Raw genomic sequence first — 19,397 nt, 5'->3', positions numbered from 1 at the left:
TTGCTCAGACAAAATACCTGATAGTTAAAAGGAGAAAAGGTTTATTTAGTTCACAGTTTGTAGAGGTTTCAGTCCATAATCAGCTGGCTGCAAAGCAGGGTAGCTTGGCAGAGGGCCATCATGGAGAACAGTTCATGGTGACAGACTGTAGCAAAGCAACAGGGGAAAGAGAGAGGACAAACCTCTTTTGTCCCTCATACTGTATGCAGGCTACCTGCCTTAGGGCAGCACTCACACCCTTGATCCTAGCACTGGACTGTGAATAATTACAAACTCCAGATTTAGCCACTCCTGAAAAGCCCACCCCATAACTGCATGAGGATTTGGGAGGACATCTAGACACAAACCATAATAAAACTGGAGACTAGAAACAAACTCACGGTTAACTTAAATTTAACAAAGACAAGAAAACTCAATAGGGATAGCATAAATTTCTGAAAATAAGGTGCTGGTACAACAGTATCTCCACAGGGGGGAAAAATTTAACCTTGGCTGTAACTTTACATCACACAGAAAATTAACTGGGTCTAGGATCACAGACTGGTCTCCAAAGAAGGTAAAACTTGCAAAAAATGTAGCTCAGTGAGAAGCACTCTCTTGACATGCACCAGGCCCTGACGGATTCACCACTGAATTCTACAAGAAATTTAGAGAAGGCCTAGCACCACTACTTCTCAAACTCTTTAATGAAATTAAAAGGGAAGCAATATTCCCAAATCATTCCTGGAAGCAAGCATTACCCTGATACCAAAACCAGAGAACAACCTAACTAAGAAAGAGAATTACAGGACAATCTCCCTACTGAACATAGATGCAAAAATCCTTAATAAGATACTGGTGAACAGAATGCAGCAAGATTCTATACCACGATCAAGTGGGAATCATCCTAAGGATGCAGGGATCGTTCAACATACGTAAATCAATAAATGTAACACACTATATTAAGACAGTCAATGAAAAAAACCTATGATCATCTCAATGGATGCAGAAAAAGCTTCTGACAAAGTTCAGCACCCATTCATGATAAAAACACTACAGAAAATTGGAACAGTCTTTATCTCTATCTGATAAAAGCCACCTACGACAAACCAACAGCCAAAAATTGAAAAGTATCTCCCTAAAATCAGGAACAAGACAAGGATGTCCACGGTCTCCACTCTTATTTAACACAGTCCTGGAAACTTGAGCTGGAGCAATTAGGCCAGAGATAGAAATAAAAGGAATAAAGACAAAAAGGAAGAAAAAAATTATCATTATTTGCAGATGACATGATACTCTACATAGAAGACCCCAAAAATTCCACCAAAAGACCACTAGATTTAATAAGCAAATTCAGTAACATAGCTGGGTACAAAGTAAACACTAAAAAATCAATAGACTTGTTGAATATGCATAACAAAGAGAGAGAAATCAGGAAAACAATTATCTTTCATAATAGCATCCAAAAAAAAATGAAGTATTAGGAATTAATGAAGTATTAGGAAAAAATGAAGTATTAGGAATTAATCTAACAAAGGATGTAAAGGACCTATATATTGAAAACTACAGTACTAGGGGAAAGGAGATTGAAGAGGATATTAGAAATGGAGAGATATCCTGTGTTCTTGAGTAAGGAGAACCAATATAGTGAAAACAGCTATACTTAGAAAAGTATTATACAGATTCAATGCAATTGCAATCAAAATTCCAACAGCATATCCCACAGAATTAGAGAAAACAACCCTAAAATTCATCTGGAATCAGAAAAGACTTAAAATAGCAAAGACTATCAATCTTCCTAGGCAACAAAGACAAGACAAGGAACATCACAATCCCTGACTTGAAATTATACTATAAAGCTACTGTGATACCAAATAGTGTGGTGCTGAGCGTGGTGGCTCACGCCTGTAATCCCAGCACTCAGGAGGCTGAGGCAGGAGGATCAGTTCAAGTTCGAGACCAGCCTCGACTACAAAGTGAGCTCAAGGCCAGCCTGAACTGCATAGCGAGACCCTGTCTCAAAAAGACAAAAAAACAAACAAACAAACAAACAAAACCACAAAATAGTGTGGTACTGACAAAAAATAAATAAATAAATAAAAACAGACCTGAAGATCAGTGGAACAGTTTAGAAGATACAGAAACAACTGCAGACACACTAAGCCACCTTATCTTTGACAAAAATGCCACTCATTCACTGGACGAAGACAGCTTCTTTAATAAATGGTGCTGGAAAAACTGGCTCTACACATGCCACAGATTAGAGCTGGAGCCATAGCTTCCAGCATGCACTAAGCTAAAATCAGAATGCATCAAAGATCTTAGTATTAGAACAGGAACACTAAATGTGCTACAAGACAGAGTAGGTGAAACTGCTGAACACACCGGTGGAGGCAAAGACTTCATGAACAAACCCCGACGGTTCAGGAGCTGTCACAAAAAATCAATGGATGCAGGAAAGGCTTTTGACAAAGTTCAGCACCCATTCATGATAAAAACACTGCAGAATCTCATCTTACTGAAAAGCTTTTGCACAGCAAGAGAAGCCACCAAGACAGTGAAGAGACAATCCACAATGTGGGGGAAATGTCTGTCAGCTGCACCTCACACAAAGGGTTACTATTGGAAACATATAAAGAACTCAAAAAAACCCAGTCTTTCCAGTCTTAAAGGCCCAATCCGAAAATGAGCGTCTGAGATGAAAACTCATTTCTCAGATGAAGAAACACAAACAGCAAATAAATACATGGAAAAAATGTTCAACATCACTGGTCATTTGAGAGATGCCACCTCACCCAGGAAGGAATGACTAATATCAAGAAACCAACCAATAACAAATGCTGGAGGGGTTGTGGGAAAAGGGAACCCTTCATCACTGTGCTGGGAGTGTAGACTAGTGCAATTACTGTGAAAATCTGTGTGGAGTTTCCTCAAAAACACAAGACTAGAGGTTTCATCTGACCCAGCTATTCCCCTTCTGGGTATCTTCCCAAAAGAATTAAAAACATCATACCATAGCAAGATATATGCACCCATGCTCATAATAGCAAAATTTGTAATTGCCAGATCTTGGAAACAGCCCAAATGCCCATCGACTGAGGAATGGATAAAAAAGATGTGGTATTTTTATACCACAGAGTACTACTCAGCCATAACGAAGGATAAACTAGGAGACTTTTATAGGTGAACGGATGCAACTTGACACCATACTCATAAGCGAAATAAATCAAACACGTATAAACATCGTATTGTCTCACTAGTGTACGACACTGAAAGAAACAACCTATGTATGTGTGCATGTGTATGTATATATGTGTGTAAAAATAGTTAAGATAGTATACTACTGATTTTTCTGAATTCATTCATTGAAGAGGAAGATTTGTACTGGTATTGTTTGGACAATTGAATACAGATGTCCTGTGCTCCAGATTAATGATCTGGGGAGGACAATGCACTATATATGCACTGTTTCCCTGATTGATGTGTTATGAAGTTTTTTTTCTCTTTGAAATGAAATGGATTTTAAGCATGGTTTTTAAAAAGTGGGGCATGGGTATGTAGCTCAGTGGCACAAGCAGCTGCCTGGCAAGCATGAGGTCATGAGTTCACTCTCCGGTATCAAAAAAAAACTGCTTTGCAAAATGTACCCTGAAAGATCTGAGTCACAAAAAAGAGTTTAATATTCATATGCTATGAAATGAAATTAGCAATCCTAAACCCACTTAATTTGCCAGCCAAAATGTTCTGAAAGCCACTGTAGCTAGCAGGCGGTTTGTACCTAGCTGTTCTCCCAAAGCCTTGCAGCTGACCCATTGGTAGGAGGCGGGGTTGGGTAGGAGGAGCCGGTCCTGGGGCTGTGGCCTGGAGGGTTTAACTCCTTCCCAGCTCTCCCTTGACTCGCTCTGTTTCCTATCCACCACAGGGAGAGCAGCTTTCCTCCGCCCAGACCTTCCACCATGCTGTTCTTTCCTGAAGCCAGCCAACTATGAACTTCTACAAACACTAAGCAAAAATAAACCTGTCCTCTAAGTGGTGGATTCATGTACTCTGTCCCGGTGACAGGCAAAGTGAGCAACACAATCACCCTGACCTTAGTTTATCTGAGCTCAAACTTTCTGTGGGCTAGAGAAAGCTGAGAGCGTGCTCCTCCAGGCAGTCCTGAGGATGACTGCACTTCTCAGCCTCCCTGCAGACAGGTATGGCCATGCGACAGGGCGAGAAAGTGCAAGTCACAAGGCTCATTTCCAGGACGTGACTCAGGAGACAGCTTGCTCTCTCCTTTTCCGTTCCTTCTCACTGGCAGAATGGCTGGAGGTAGGACAGGAAGGGCAGACTAAATGGTGGGAGCCAGCCAGCTGTCAAGGATGCAGAGCCCTGGGGAGGGCTCTAGGGCAGTGCTGGCAAAATGGTAGCTAACAGCCCGCAGAGGCACACACGCCATGGGTTTGTCACCACTTCTCTAGGGCCTCTGTGGTGGCTTGGATACCTTACCTTTATGCCTTATCTTTCTTAGATCCAGACACTTACTGACTCTCAAAGACAGCTTAAGTCCTGCTCCCCCTAGAAGCCTTGCCTAAGAGTTCTGGAACTCCCCTTGTTCTTCCTAAATTCTGAAATGGAATCTCTTCTCAGCATTCCCACCATACAAGAGAGCATGGGTTGGTCTGCTCGGTCCTTCCCCAGGCAACCAGCTCCTCTCTCATTTAACAGAGGCTCCTGGAGGCAAAGCTGGTCCCCGACTTCCTCCACAGCCTGCCTAGAAGGGCCTGTGAGGGCTGAGGGCTGGGCACACAGAAGCTTCCACAATGGGCTGCCAGGGCTGCTGACCACCCTAATGCTATTACAGGACAGCCTTGCGATTCTCAAGCACATTTGTACCACCATTTATCCATTCAAGCAGCATTTCTAGAGCACCTGCTCGGTCAGAGCCTTAGGCCATTAAATTAAAAAAAAAAAAAAAAAAAAAAAAGCCTCAGAACTCCCAGTTAATGGGGAAGCTGCTGAAATAACATTTAAGTATAGTGTGGTGGGGAGCTGGGGCTGAGAGACATGGGAAGATGCCCACAGCTGACCCCGACCTGGACAAACAGCATGGGGAGGAGGAGGGGCCTGGCAGTGAGTCAGGCTGGTACACACCACATATCTGCCAAAGACACAAGCAGTTTTAATACTGGTCCAACAATCTATGGTTACAGAGGTAACAGTTTCAATACCATCGGGAGCCAGGTTCCCAAGTCTGGGTGTCCCCCTTGAGGCTGGCAACATGGCTGTCTCCTTTTGCTCCAGCAGCTTTGAACTGCACAGCGCTGGTCTGCATGTGCCTGTCTGGCATTCTGCTCACCGTGACTGTGACAGCCACCCCAGGCTCTCCAGAGTGTCCCTGAGCCGCCTGGCCAGCACCACCCAGCCGGCTTCCCTGCCTTTTCCCGCTAGACTGGAGCAACCAGAGAGCAGGGAGTGCCCACCTTTCGCTCCTTGCCCATGACACGGGCAATTGTGCTGTGCCATGGGATCCCTGCCCTTGTCACCTGGCACTTCCCCCACAGGCCCAAGAGCAATAGGGCCCCTCCAATCAAGGACTGATCCCCTAAACTGCTTCCTTTATTAGCTCATGGTCTCAGGCATGAATCACGGTAACTGAAAGATGACTACCACACCTCGCTGATCATTTCACCCCAGGGGTCCAGCGCAGTGCCTCGCCAACAGTGCGCATTCAGTAATAACTGCGAGCTCTGTGGACTAAGACAATCGGGATAAGTATATGTCGCCGAACATGAGCAAACTGAGAAAAGACTCACTCAGAATCTCCAATCAAATGGTCCAAAGCCTTTGAGCAGCCCGATTTTAGGAAGCATCCTATTTTAGGAAGAGCAGATGACACCCTGGGTCGGACTGTCTATCAAAGATGACAGCAGGGAACTAGTGAAGCCTAAGAAAGAAATTGTTACCCTACCAAATCCACTCTGCCCCTTGCTTCCATCTCACAGCTCCTTGCTGCCTGTCTCTCTGGGGGCAAAGAAGAAGAATCAGCGGGGCACAAACCACTCAGGCTGGCGTTTAGCAGGTCTCTGTGTCCGCGACCAGGCTAGGGCTACCAAAACACTGGTTTCCCACTCAGAGTCAAACCAAAAGGAGAAACAGAGAGTGTCAAATCTCTCAATCTCAGCCTGACTTCTGATTTTATCGGACTTGCTCTGAAGCGCTGAGAACTTGTTTATTCTCATAGCAGGTGACACGACGCTTCCTGAGTGTCGCCGCCTGCCACTTTCAGAGCCTCCCTGACTCCCTAGCCCACATTAAGTTTTCTCTTTTCTACAGTCTTGTGGAATTTCGTATCTGTGTAATTAATTTTGGCATTATGTCACAATGTCTTATATTATTTTCTTTTTCTTAAGCTTCCTCAGCTTGCAAGCTTCTTGAAGATCACATTTGAATCTCCCGTATGACTGTGCTGAGCATCCACAGGGCTTCATGAACACCAAGGAGCTGAACCAGCACTGTTCTAGCAGGTCCTTTACTGACACTGGTATCTCCTAACATCTCAAGGTCAACCACAGCCATCAAGAAGCACAGATATCAACAGAGGTCCCAGCAGCACACCAACCATCACCAGGTCAACACTGGGCCCCGACCCTGTGATCAGTTGTACTGGCCCTCCAGAAAGGTCTCAGAGAAGCCACCCTCCCCCATCACAGGAGCACCTGGGCCTGGGCTCAGGGAATCTCATTTTTTAGGCTTGGCTTGGAGCTGGAATGTCTTTAAAAAGCCAAGAAATGGGAAGGAAAGGGCTGCCGGGGACCATGATGTAAAATGGGCAGGAACACACATGAACAGAGCTCATAAATCCCTCCTGGATGCAGACAATGCCGGGGAGATAAGCATGCAGATTACACACCTAGTTCAGAAACTCCCCTGAGTTTGCTTGTAATTAAGGGGGTTAGAAAGGTAAAAAAAATATATAAACCCAATTAATCATTTAAATATTTAAAGTCAGATTTTTTCCTCACTCTAGGATTGGTATATTTCATAACGCCAGCAGCCGACAGCCCTGGTTTTTACTGGGGTTCATTTCAGAGCATGTTTAAACTAGTCAGATTGAGTGATGCTTCCAGCAACTAATCGCATGTCAAATAAAAGATATTTTATGTAATAAATTACCGCTACAAGTAATTCAAATGTCATTTATCAGTTTTATTATCAGTCAGGCAAAGTCTTGTTTCTCTATATTAATCAAAATCAAGCTTTTTTTTTTTTTTGGGAGCAGTTTTGACACCTCTTGGCAAAAGTACAGAAGTGAGGAGGCAGAGTCACCCCTGAAGCTGAGAGGAGCAGAGAGTAACGGTGCTCCAACAATGAAGCTCCAAGGTGACAACTGGAAACTTCTGGCATTTAAGGGTGCCATTCCCAGGGTTTTTACACCAACGTCAGGCAGAAGCGTGTCTCTGAGAGGTGTATATTATTTTTAGGGTCGGGAGACTCAGAAACCCTCCTACCTAGATACCTCCAGGGTGAGGCTTTTCCTCTGCAAGACCTACAGTGTCTCCCTGACTGAATTTCCCGCTGCCCACCCCATCCTTTTGCCTCTCTGGGAAAGACTGATGGCTGTAACCCTTTGTGCCTTGGAAAGCAGAAAAGCCCATGCCATTTTAGGCCAACTCTGGCCAACCAGAACAATTTATTCTGAGGAAGAAGTTTCCAAGTAGCCGAAAGACCTGTTTGGTATTAAACCATGGGAGGAAACAGCTGGAACAGAACAGATGTGCATCTTAGAAAATTCTGCACCCCAGCTGCCACTGCCTATCCTCAACAAATCCCATTAAACGGCTGGGCCTAGGGACACAACTCAGGAAGGAGGGTAGAGATGGCCTTTGCTTAAAAAGAAGGACATAAAGTAGGTTTTGGTCAAAAGCAAACACAATAGGCTGACATACTATTGGCCAGGAAGCAGAAACAAGTCCCATGCTGACAAGCAGCAGTTAGTGACTCAGGAGCACAAACACAGGCCTGCTGGTGAAGCGCTGATCCTGTGTCCAAAGAGGTCACAATGCCTGAGGTTTCTCAGGCAAGGCACTGCTCAGCAAGACATTGATCACAGGAGCCCTGGCCTCACCCACTCAGTTCATCTTTAAAGAAAAAGAAGGAGACATCCAAATATCTGTGACACACAAAGCAGGTGCCAATCCAGCACCCACCCTGCAGCCCAGACCTGGGGAAGAAAAGACCTTGTGGGCTGCTGTCCCCTGTGCTGCCAGCTGTGGCAGGACCATGCAAAAACCACCAAGAAGCGTAAGAAAGATGGCTTCAGACCGTGTGCTCAGGGACCGAAATGAATCTTTCATTTTAAAATACACTTTTCTAAACCTGGTGTCTAATACTGTTACAGCACTTAAGGAAAAAAAAAAAAAAAAAAAAAAACAACCAGACAATTAAAATGAAGACAATTACAGAAAAAGCATTTTGAAAGATAACAGAGCTAATGTTGAGTTACAATACAGCAACAAAATTGAGCTATTTTCCATAGCTCCGGAGTCAATTTTAACTTTGTTGACTTTTTGTAAGTGGCTTGAAGAAGAGGTTCTAGCTGTGTTTTAGAGGTACCCGTTTATTAGCACATTCATTCCAACAGTAGTTTTCATTTAAAAAACAAAACCCTCTGGGTCATGAGCTCAGGTCATAATGAAAAGCCACACTCAGAGAGGCCCTTCACGCTGAGTGTGAAGCTCTCCAACTGGCTGCCGCCACCAGAATATGTAGGCATAGCCAGGCCAAGAGAGGCAGCAGAGGGAAGGCGGTCTAGACCTCGGAATATTAACTTTAAACACTAAAACCGAGAGATGAGTGACTTCTGTGAGCAGAGGAGAACAGACCCAGGAATCAGGTATCTGTGCCGGCACTGAGACAGTTGCGTTCAAAGTACTCGTGTGAGAAGGTGGAAGCAGAACCAATCCTAGCTTCATAGTTTCCACACGACCAAATATTTGAAACAATACACTGCCTCATTTGTTCTGGTCCTTTGTCTGACCTTGGTCATACACTTAAAAGTTTGTGTAGCAGAAGCTTTGGGTGTCTCTTAGGGAAAACCCAAGAGCTTTCTGCTCAAAATGGAGAAATCCAGCTTTTCCCCCAGTTGCTGGGTGCGGGAGATGCAGAGGCCCGCTTTCTGAACCCCAGCCCGGGCGCTGCAGGAGCTGCAGCGGGCGACTTACTGCATGGCTGTGAAATGAGGTGGGGGGGCTGCAGAGGCACCACCTGTGCGGCTGGGCCGGAGGGTGCAGGCTCGTCGGTAGCAGCGCCCGACTGCTGGAAAGCCAGGTCGATCTCTTCATCAGTCAGCCCTGAGGAGAAGAGCACAGAACGGCAGGTGAGTACCTTTGGCTTGTGGCCACGGCTGCAACAGAATTCACCAACGCAAGAAAACGCCCATGTGGGGACAGAGTGACTGTCATCCCAGGAAGCTGCCTTCCCGATTTGGGATTCTCTGGAACCTCTCTCGGTTGCAATTTAACCTTAAGCGACAGAATATTAGCCTCAACACTGCTTCCAAATGTGGCTCATTCAATTTCCTTAATTTATCCTTGAGTTTATTGCTGCTTTTGAAGTCGCTCTGTACTGCAATTCTCCATTCTTCCCCCGAAAACAGATACCATCAACTGCAAATGTGGCTCATTTTAATCTGTAATGGTGTTAAAAAAAAGAGGGGAAAAAACTAACAATAATGCATGAAAACAGACAGGGAAACAAAAAACTAATTATTGGGTGAGACGACTAATTAGTCTAGATCGTTTCAGAAGACGGGAATAATTTGCTTTATTTTATGACAAATGCAGAAATAAAAAGAAAAATCAGAACTGACTGTGATTAGTATGAATGGGATATAGAATGTAAAGAAGAAAATAAAACAAGAAAACAGATCAAAACAAGGCCAGGCCCGAACTTTCAGATGATTATTGCTCTACCCTCTCATAGGCTGCCTAGATCGCCTTTGGCTAGTTTTTCTTTTCCCTTTTTTTTTTTTTTTTTTTAAATTTCTCCCAACACTCTAACCGTCACTGCACATGGGACGTTAGGAAATAGCAGGGCGCCACCTGCAGTGGCTGTGGCACACAGAGGATCTGCCATGGAGGGATGAAAGACAAGTGAGAAGCCATGACGTGCTCATTTCTAGCGAGGACCCCGCCGGGATAGTTTTAAACAGACTGGGAGTGCTGGTTCTTGGACAGAGGATGAGGGCATCTGCCAACCCACAGGCCAGAACAAAGTGTGGTGCCCAGGCATGAGAAGAACTTCCCTGAAGGACCCACTCAGGAAGTGACGTGTGCACAAAAGCACTCTACCGTGGCAAGTGGGAAAAGCGAGTGGGAGGTCACTGCTAGTCTGCAGGAGACCCTCGGGCCGGTCCACACCGTTCCGGGAATCCCAATTTCCAGTCGAGCTGTAACACAGAGCTTTTAAAGCAGGGCCGAGAGCTTTTCCACATCTGGTCGGCAGCTCTCCATTAGAGGCCCGCAGCATGGTATACTTGCCCCTGGGGGTGGATGAAGTACGAGGCGGTTCTCAGGATCAGCATCTTCAAAGCTCGGTGCCTCGCACTCTGTGCCTAGGGGCTAATAGATGGTGCACATTAATGCTTCCGAGCGAGGCTCAGCCCTGCACCACACCAGCATGAGCTGACTGCAACCAGCCCTCAAAGTTTTCACGCTCTACCATGACTGGTCGAAGGAGTGCCCAGGCTACTCCGAAGGCCTTGGGCCTTCCTCTTCTCCGAGTTAAGCGGATGAGGTCTGTCCTCACTTAAAACTGTAGCGCTCCCTCTCTCTCTCCACTTCGCCACTCCATGGGGCTGGCTGGGGCAGGCAAGGCCAGCTACTGCAGGTCTAAAGTGCCATGGAGGGGCCCTGACAGCACTTGCTCTCCTAGGGAAGATGAAAAAGCTCCAAAAGCATCCATCATTAGTGCTCAGCACCTTCTAAAAACAAAAACTAAAGTTAAGTAGACCAGGGCTGGACAGGGCATGTGCTTCCTCCCCATCCCTAACCTCCAGCCTGCAGCAGAGGGGCTGTTTTTCCCATCATTTCTCCTCCCCGCAGAGCAGGCACAGGACAGACAGACAAGCCAGGCACAGACGGAGCACCTCCCCGGAGCTTGTGCCTTTCAGGCTCTCGCACATGTGGTGGCTGCAGATCGCTCTTCCTAAATAGGAAGGGGCACCTCTCTCGGAGCGCTGGCAGGGAAGACATTGTCTTAGCCAGTTTGGAAGTGGGCGCTAGAGAAGGAAGCAGCATCTGCGACATCAGCACGGCTGCCGGTCACGGGCAGGCACACCACGGGATTCTACGAACCTGGTGGTTCGTGTGCCTTGTCAGCCGCTGGCTGCAAATGAGGATAATTTTCCCAAAAGGAGCATTCAGTTGCATTCTCGTTTTCCCTTTTGGCTCTTTCAAATATAAACAAGTACTCTAATGTTTAACACTGGGGAAATATACAGTAAGTTACAGGCTGCGCTGTGGCCGTGAGAGCTGGAGCTGGTTAAAGGAACGGGACTCGCTGCCCATTTTCCTGCCCTCTGGCCCTGAGCTTTTACGGAGCCTATTTTCCTAATAAAACATGTTCCTTGCATTATCACAGCTGAGCCCACCAGTGAGGGCTCGATTTAAAGGGCATCAGCACTTCCTTCCAAGCTCTTGTTTTTCAGACCTTATCACTTGATGCTCTTAAATTTACAGTGGCTGGAATTCTGATAGCCTTACTTCTCTGGGAGGCAGAGCTTTGATTTAGTTACAGTAAATGAGTCATTCTTGTTTTGCTTTTTTTTTTTTTTTAAAGCATTTTAACGATCTCACAGGACAATATCATTTTGAGCTGGAGTATTATCCTAGTCATTGCCTTCTCTTAGCAGATGAAAGCCCAAAGTCCAAGAAGGGCAGAACCTCTGCCCCAAACCACACTTGTTCTGGAGAAGAGTGACACAGTGACCACCCAGCCTGTGACTTGCTATCACATCACCAGGTGACAGACCCAGACCTTAACATCTTTTGCTTACCTTGTACAGTGCTGGCCACAGAACCCAGGGCCTCACACGTGCCAGGCAAACCTTCCACCCAGTGATATCTCCAGCCCTTCCTGTTTGAAAATTATGAGATGAGTCTCACGTACTAATTTAGAATGGCCTCTAGCTCCTGAGTAGCTGGGATTATAGGTATGGCCACCACACACCCAACCAGACCTATGTTTTAAATCTTCAGTTTTGTTAAAGAGGTTTAGAGAAGTATTGTATTTCCTTCTCCCACTGCCATCTATCAGCAGGAGCCAATAAATACTGTTTGAGGTGATATCAAAACAACACAGCAACTTAACCCCTGGGTCCTATCTGCAAAAGACACCTGGACCACTTTCTGAACAATACCAGTATGACAAAGGTAGAGCGCCCCTGTCCCCATATTGTTCCATGATCCTAGTTAGCTCCATATCAAATCCGGATGGCACTCACAGAAGGGCACTTCTGACCCTGAGTGTCCTCTTTCTCCGAGGCATCTCTGGTTAGGACTGGCCAGTCCAAACCAGGACTTTGACAGGACTCAGGTGGTTCACTGGGGAGCTGAGAAGACATGGGTAGCTGTCTGCCTAGCCATCAGCTCTTGGGCAGAGATGACCCCACCTTTTGGGATGTGGCACTGCCACAGGATTCATACAAAAGACATCCAGGTGCCCTAGTCCCATCTTTGCTGCCCGCCCCCACTGAGATAAACTGCGGATCTTTGATTGAGACCTTGCAGAATCCAAAAGGTTAAAAGGAATAATAAGGGAAACTGCCAATTGTAAGTGAATTATATTTGGCTCTGAAAGCCGAGGCACAGGCTATATTATAAAAGGCATCTCTTTGCGTTGTTTACCATCACCCTGACTAATGCAGACCTTTTTTTTTTTGTTTTAAATAATCTCATGCAAATTAGACACACACACTTCCTTCCAGTTGATTGCTATCTGCAAGGAATAATCTAACCGCAGAGGGACAGAGCAATGGCTGAGGAGCAGAACAGAGTGAAGGGAGCAGTGGGCTCACCATCCCGTGGCATGCGAACCTCCTCCCTTCCCCCCCTGCCAAAAGACTTCCTTTAGGTGCTGCCTTTGAACAATTAGGCCATTTTAATAAAGCCTAAATTTTTCTCTTAGTTGGGTGTCATTTTGTATCACCGGATGCCACTAGCATTTAGCATTCAGATGGCCTTCCAGTAACTGCCCTTCTGCCATCAATGACTCTCAAGTGCTACCAGCCACCCTAACCCCAGTCTATAGCAGTGATAGAGAAAATCACCGAGAGTCCGCCTAGTTTCTCCACACTCACTGGCTTCAGCCAGAGGAGAAGAAGAGACAAGGGGCCCCGCACAGGGGAGCGGGCACTGGCGCTGGGTGCTGGGCCCCCACCGAGAGGCGCAGTGCCACCTCACCTACCAAAGCCACAGCTGCCTGATCTACAAAACCAAGAGCTCTCAACTCAAGCACTCCAAGAGGAAGAAGGTGTCACGCACCCTGAATCTGGGCGACTGTTCTCTGGGTTCTCTGCAGTCAGCTTCCAAAACCCCAAGGACACTGACTTCCCTTTATCAGACTTGCGCTGCCCCTGCAGACACTAGGGCCAAGGATTTCTTCTCCAGCATTTTCTCCAGGGTGGGCTGTTTTTAAAAGTACAGAACAAGCAAATGACATCCTATTGATCAATAAAGCCAGCTACTATAGCCATCAGACCTGAATGTCTCAAGGTGGCCACACCTGCCTATTTTTATCCTCTAGCAGATAAATCTGCGTGCTTTTTCTAAAGGTTTCTGTTAAAATGCAAACAAGGCCAAACTGACTTGACTGTGAGTTGTAGTGGGCCGGCTGCAAGCGCTGCGGATGTGGATGTGATGCCCCAGGGTCCTTTCCCATGACTCAGACCAAAACAGTGACTTTTTTTTGTAGGACTCGTTAAGCGAAAGCCTCTCAGAACAAGGAACCTCAACGCCCTCCCCAGTGACTGCTGGGAGCTGTCCCGGGTTTGCTCCTGTCCAGGTGAAACAACACAGCAGGGTTAGAACAGAAAGGTCAGGAAAGGCCTGAAAATATGCAAAGTGGTGAGCACCTGACCCTAGCCTCCTAGCTCATGCAGACAGTTTTATAACAAAACTGGAGAGATGGAGAGTGAGGGAGGACACAGGCCCTGAGCCCAGCAAAGGGCGGCAGCTCAGCTGAGGACTGGGGCCACGCTCCTCCCATCTGCAGTCCCTCCATTTCCAGGACTTGGGCAATTCGTCTGGGACACGCAGAGACGGAGCAGGGGTCACCTCTCTGAGAACACAACTAGTAATCTGCCTCAGCACACTCTGGGAGGAGATGAGGCAGAGAAGACAGCTGGCTAGAAATACTCCCCAAATTAAAAGAAAAATCAAGTCTCTCAGAAGAGCTTCTGGGGAGGGGAACAGGAAAAAGTATTTTTATTTTATTTTATTAACATTTTGTTAGAACAGTGGAGTACAATAAGGACTCTCAGAGCCTCTAAAAGTCGTTGGATGACCTGTAGACCCCTATTTCCCAGTGCCTTGTATAAAATTGAATTTTTTAAACATAAATTACACGTAATGACGACACTGTAAAAACTAACAGTAATGGAAAGCTGTGCTGTATTTCATTAGCCTGTATTATTCCGTGCCACCTGATCCAGCCGGGCCTTGTTTATGAGTTAGTGTGCTAGCAGATGCCGATGGAAGCATTTGCTTCGACCTTGCTCTTCTCATTGGGGCATGAAATTACGACGGCAGCACCTTGATATTACAGCCATAAATACAGTAAACTGCAAATTTAAGCCAACGGCTCCTATTGTCTCTGAACATAAAGCTGATCGGTATTTATTTAAAAGGAGAACAAAAAAAATATTATATATCACCTTGTTTATGGGGCTGCCCCCACCCACTTTCTTATCCCCCTCCCCCAGCCCCCCAACCTGTCTAATTCACTTGGTTAAAATATTAAGCAAATAAGCCAAACATTTCTTCTCCACTGATTAACTATCCCCAAGCAGTGGAAGCAGTTTTTGAGAAAACTAGTTCCAAGTATCATTAGCTTAGACGGAAGAGTTTTCATAGGAACACCCCCCAGGGCTGGCTCCTATCATCTATATTCATACGTAAATTCCCAAATAGGACAGGAGACTGTTGCCTCTCCTTAAAGGAGGAAAGTTCAAACTATGGGAAAAAGTTGCTGATGACGCTCTGAAACTGAATGTCCTCTCAGTATCCTTCTAAAAATCGTTAGATAGAAATGCTATTTCAAAAAGCAGCAACACACTGCCTCCTGCCACCCAAGGAAAGAAAGAAAGAAAGACACCTAACCAAGAGTATAATTCTCATCTCAGCACAGAGTGCTCGCTGGAGGACTGCTTTAAAACCTGCACCATCCTCCTCCTTATACCAATGAACCATAAAGACAATACAGCCTTTAAATACATTAAATGTGTAAGAAAAATAAACACAAAGACAAAAGGACACTGGATATCACCCAGCGTCGGCTCCTAGTATAAATCACCGAGTAAAAAGCCAGTGCACAATGTATTTCACTGCCAGCTTAGAGACGCGAGGCCTGCGCGCTGCACTCCAGTCGGAAGGAGGTGGACCTGCTCTCCCAGAGGCAGAGGGGTATGAAAAAGGGCGCTCACTCTCAAGAGGCCTTTTCAGCAGGGAGCTAAATGCATATTTTGCAGGGAGGCTTCGCTCCAAAGCAGACCAGTGAGGGTCCTGGGCTTGGTGTCCAGCAGCACCGACCACACTGTCATGTCAGTCAAGTCCAAGTTTCTACAGTCTGCTTTTGACAGGTTGTTCCACAAGCCAGATGTGCTCCCTTGGAGCCCTAAATTATACCAACCCCACCAGGCACTGAGCTTAGCTCCTTCCACATAAGGAGGAAACTTTCCTATAAAATTTATGACGCTTCTCTGGGGAGTAGTATAACTGGTGAACAAGACAGAAGCGAGCTGCCCCTCTGTGTAGCACAAATTGAGATCTCTCTTATGAAAGCCTGGGAGGGGTTCCAATCAGCATCCATGACGTCTATTTTTAGATCTATTCAGTCTAGAGGGGTTTTCTCCCCTTTCCTTTTAATCCATCTCTGCTAAATTAGAAATAAAAACAAAGAGGGTTTACTTGAGATATCTGATCATCAGTTCCAGAGGATTAAATACTGCGGCCTGTCACAGACTGAGTCTAAGCCAGCAGATCTTCAGCAACAGGCTGAGAAGCCGGTGCTTCCTGCTATACACAGAACAAGAATGGGACAGAGGGAGGCGACCAAGTCCCCCAGGCCCAGGGGATGCAGCTGGGAAGCACTGCCACTGACATGCCAAGGGCCCGGCAAACTGAGCACATGTATATGCACACATGGAAAAGCCAAACGTGAACACTGCCAGCAATACTTTATTCCTGCTGCTGTTTCTAAGAGATAGACAAGGTAATTTTTAAACAACTCATCTTTGACCACTAAAGACCAGAACAGCTCCAGTTCGCATGACCCATCCGCTTGTGTTTCTCTTCCTTTTTCTTTCCCCTTGGCCCCACCCTGGCATACCCCAGAGGCAGAATCAGACGCCCCATCTGGGGTTCTCCCTACTGTCCACGCCAGCAGGAACAGCCTGGCAAGCCTTCGTCCTCTGCCACTAACAAAGCCAGCACATTTTTTAATAAGTCTTGGACTGAAACCCTCAAAGAGAAGACGAACAAAAAGAACAGATGGAAAATGAGGAAAGCCAGGTAACGTGAGCTTTCTACACTGATCAACAGGTACTACGTCACACAGAGAGGAGGAAGTTCTGGGGTGCTACTGCTCAGTAGGGGGATGACAGACAATGAGTACGTCAACCAGCTAGAAGAAAGGACTTGGGACATTTTTACCATAAAGAAATAATGAACAGTTGAGGAGACGCAGTTACCCTGATTTGAACACTACACAACACACACTTGTACATGTATCAGAACATCACCTGCTACCCTATAAATATGAACTTCAGAAAGATTCACAAGCATGCATCAGATGAAAAGTAAACTTGGCTAAATGTGCAGCTATTTTTTAAAGGAACATCTGTTCCTACACACAAACACATGCATTTTGTTGTACATACGCAGAAAGGAAAGGAAACAGGTATCTATCAGGAACAGGTTGTGCATAGGGAGGGGCCAAATGCCGGCGGCACAGAGACTGGAGACTGACTTTTCTGTCTGTATGAGTTTTGTTCCATGTGAGTGCATTTGATTCAAAGGGATTAAAATTTATTTTTAAGGACAAAGAAAGAATTAGGGGAAGCAAATCAACAAAACCTTGATCTTGAATGAAATCACTTACAATGGTTATCCCCAATTCCTTCAGAGAAAAATCAGGACGGGAATAGATAAGAGAGCTGAGCTCTGGAGCTGAGATGATGGTTTCTGATTTGTCCCTTAACCCGTTGTGGCAGTCAAAGACAAGGTGGCTTTTTTTAAATGTATTTTTAAAAGGCAGACATCTGCTCTATTTGACACATCCTGGCTGCCTGAATGTTTCTCTCTGCTCTAAATATTTGCTTCACCAATGGAAATGTTTCCATCACTGCAACAAAACAAACATTTGCTTTGGGATGGGAGGGATGGCATATACCATTTCCTATGTTTCTCGACACAGCCTGATTTGGGAAATAGCTCCACTGTGGGACACAAATCAAGGTGGCGATTTCTGTTCCTTAAAGAAAACCTTGTCACAAGACTTCAGTGCACCATGTTGCTCTTTTCTCTGCTGAATGCCACAAATGTTCCTTCGGGGTTTTCTTTTACATCTTCAACCTTACATCTGTGATCAGAAGGTTTATTATTTGGCATTCAACTTACTTCCTAAAGTTTTAAACCATCAGGCTGTTATTTGGGTTTTTTCAGTCTTTGCTCTAATCTGAGATGAACACATTAAAACACGCTCTGCCTAAATAGGTCAATACATAAATTATTTTGCCAGCACCTATTTGTTAATTCCAAGGCATGCAGTACTGGCTGCCTCCACCACGTTTTTAGTATAAACGTGTAGTACTCATGGTGGAATGTGAGACAGCTAAGCCTCCATTCTCCTTGTCTGTTAAACAGGAACTTCCCGTAGCCCCCCGCTTCATATATTGGATGAGTACTTAATCTACCTATTACAATATGATATACAGACTTTATCTAATAGACAGCTGAGAGTCAGGCTCAGGTTCCTGGGAGGCTGCGGCAGGAGGCTCACTTGAACCCAGGAGCTCAAGGCCATCCTGGGCAACTCCATCTCTAAACAAACAAAAAAGCCAAATATGACCAGGGAAGTGACTCTGTGCCAAAGCACTTGCCCAGTTATGTGTCATGCCCTGAATCTGATTCTCAAGACTGAAAAAAAGAAATAAAAGGATGCATTTCCCCAGATAAATATATAAATATTGGATAGTACAGAAAGAAAAGAACATCAACTGCAGGAAACATCAAAGAGAAATATGGAAAAAGCAGAATCATCCACTATCACTACCTACATGGAGCTATGTTACATGTGTTAAAGCCAGTGTCAGATGGTGCTTAGGACCTTTCAGATTTCACCCTGTCAGGCTGACAACGCAGGTTCCCTGGGCACGCGAGTCACCTCAAGGGACTGTGCAGGGCCTATGCAGGGGCAGTGGTGTCCATGGCGTGGGGACCTTATCCTCCACTCGCGGCTGAGGAACTGAGGCTGATTACTGCGGTGGCAGCTCCTCACCACTGTACGATGTGACACAAGAGAGCGTGTTCTAGGTCTTGCTCACGTCAAACAGGAGCATCAGCGTCCCCGACCTTAAGAGTATCACAAGATGCAGTGCTGAAGTTACGAAGACTGATTTTTTTTTTTTTTTGTACACAAAAAAAACTCACAACCTTGAACTTGCCAGGCAGGTGCTGTGCCACTAAGCTAAATCCCTGAGGACTGAAATGTGCTCAACTTAAAACAACTTTTAAACATGAGAATGAATGACCACTCCCTGTCCGGTGTGGTGAGGAACCAACTGAGAGGCTATGGAAGACAGCTGGTCACCGCACCTCCTGAGTTTGAAAACTGTTCGTACACTGTGGCTCCATAACTTTATTTTTCAGAATAATTAAGTAACATACTATAAGACTTATTGACGAGGGCAGTTCATCAGCATATTTTATTAGCAAAAAAACGTTAAACAACGAACACCGCGACAGGAATGATCAGAAAAACCAGGATGCATTTCAATGATCTAACAGCTCTGTTCACGTGAAGTTATGCAAAATGTGAGCAGATATGCAAAAATGCTTGATACATTAAGACATAAAAAGCAGATGGCATATTCATAGCATGATCTCAATTACATTTTAAAAAAAGAACAAAGGGGAGTAATAAAGTTGTGCCATTTA

The 19,397-nt window shown here is 45.5% G+C and overlaps 1 protein-coding gene across 2 annotated transcripts in view; it reads right to left on the bottom strand.

The window, feature by feature from the left end:
* Positions 1-19,397, bottom strand: part of Pex14 (peroxisomal biogenesis factor 14) — a 142,241-nt gene that overhangs the window by 18,668 nt on the left and 104,176 nt on the right. For both annotated transcript variants that reach the window (XM_003471210.5, XM_005004367.4), the window contains exon 4: positions 9,186-9,314. In XM_003471210.5, coding sequence (XP_003471258.2) covers positions 9,186-9,314 — 129 coding nt within the window. The remainder of the gene's footprint in view (positions 1-9,185; positions 9,315-19,397) is intronic.

This window comes from Cavia porcellus, unplaced genomic scaffold, assembly GCF_034190915.1.
Source record: "Cavia porcellus strain 051 isolate PalLab524CR breed Dunkin Hartley unplaced genomic scaffold, mCavPor4.1 scaffold_25, whole genome shotgun sequence".
NCBI classification, from domain to species: domain Eukaryota; kingdom Metazoa; phylum Chordata; class Mammalia; order Rodentia; family Caviidae; genus Cavia; species Cavia porcellus.
This window is presented reverse-complemented; position numbering and strand designations above follow the sequence as displayed.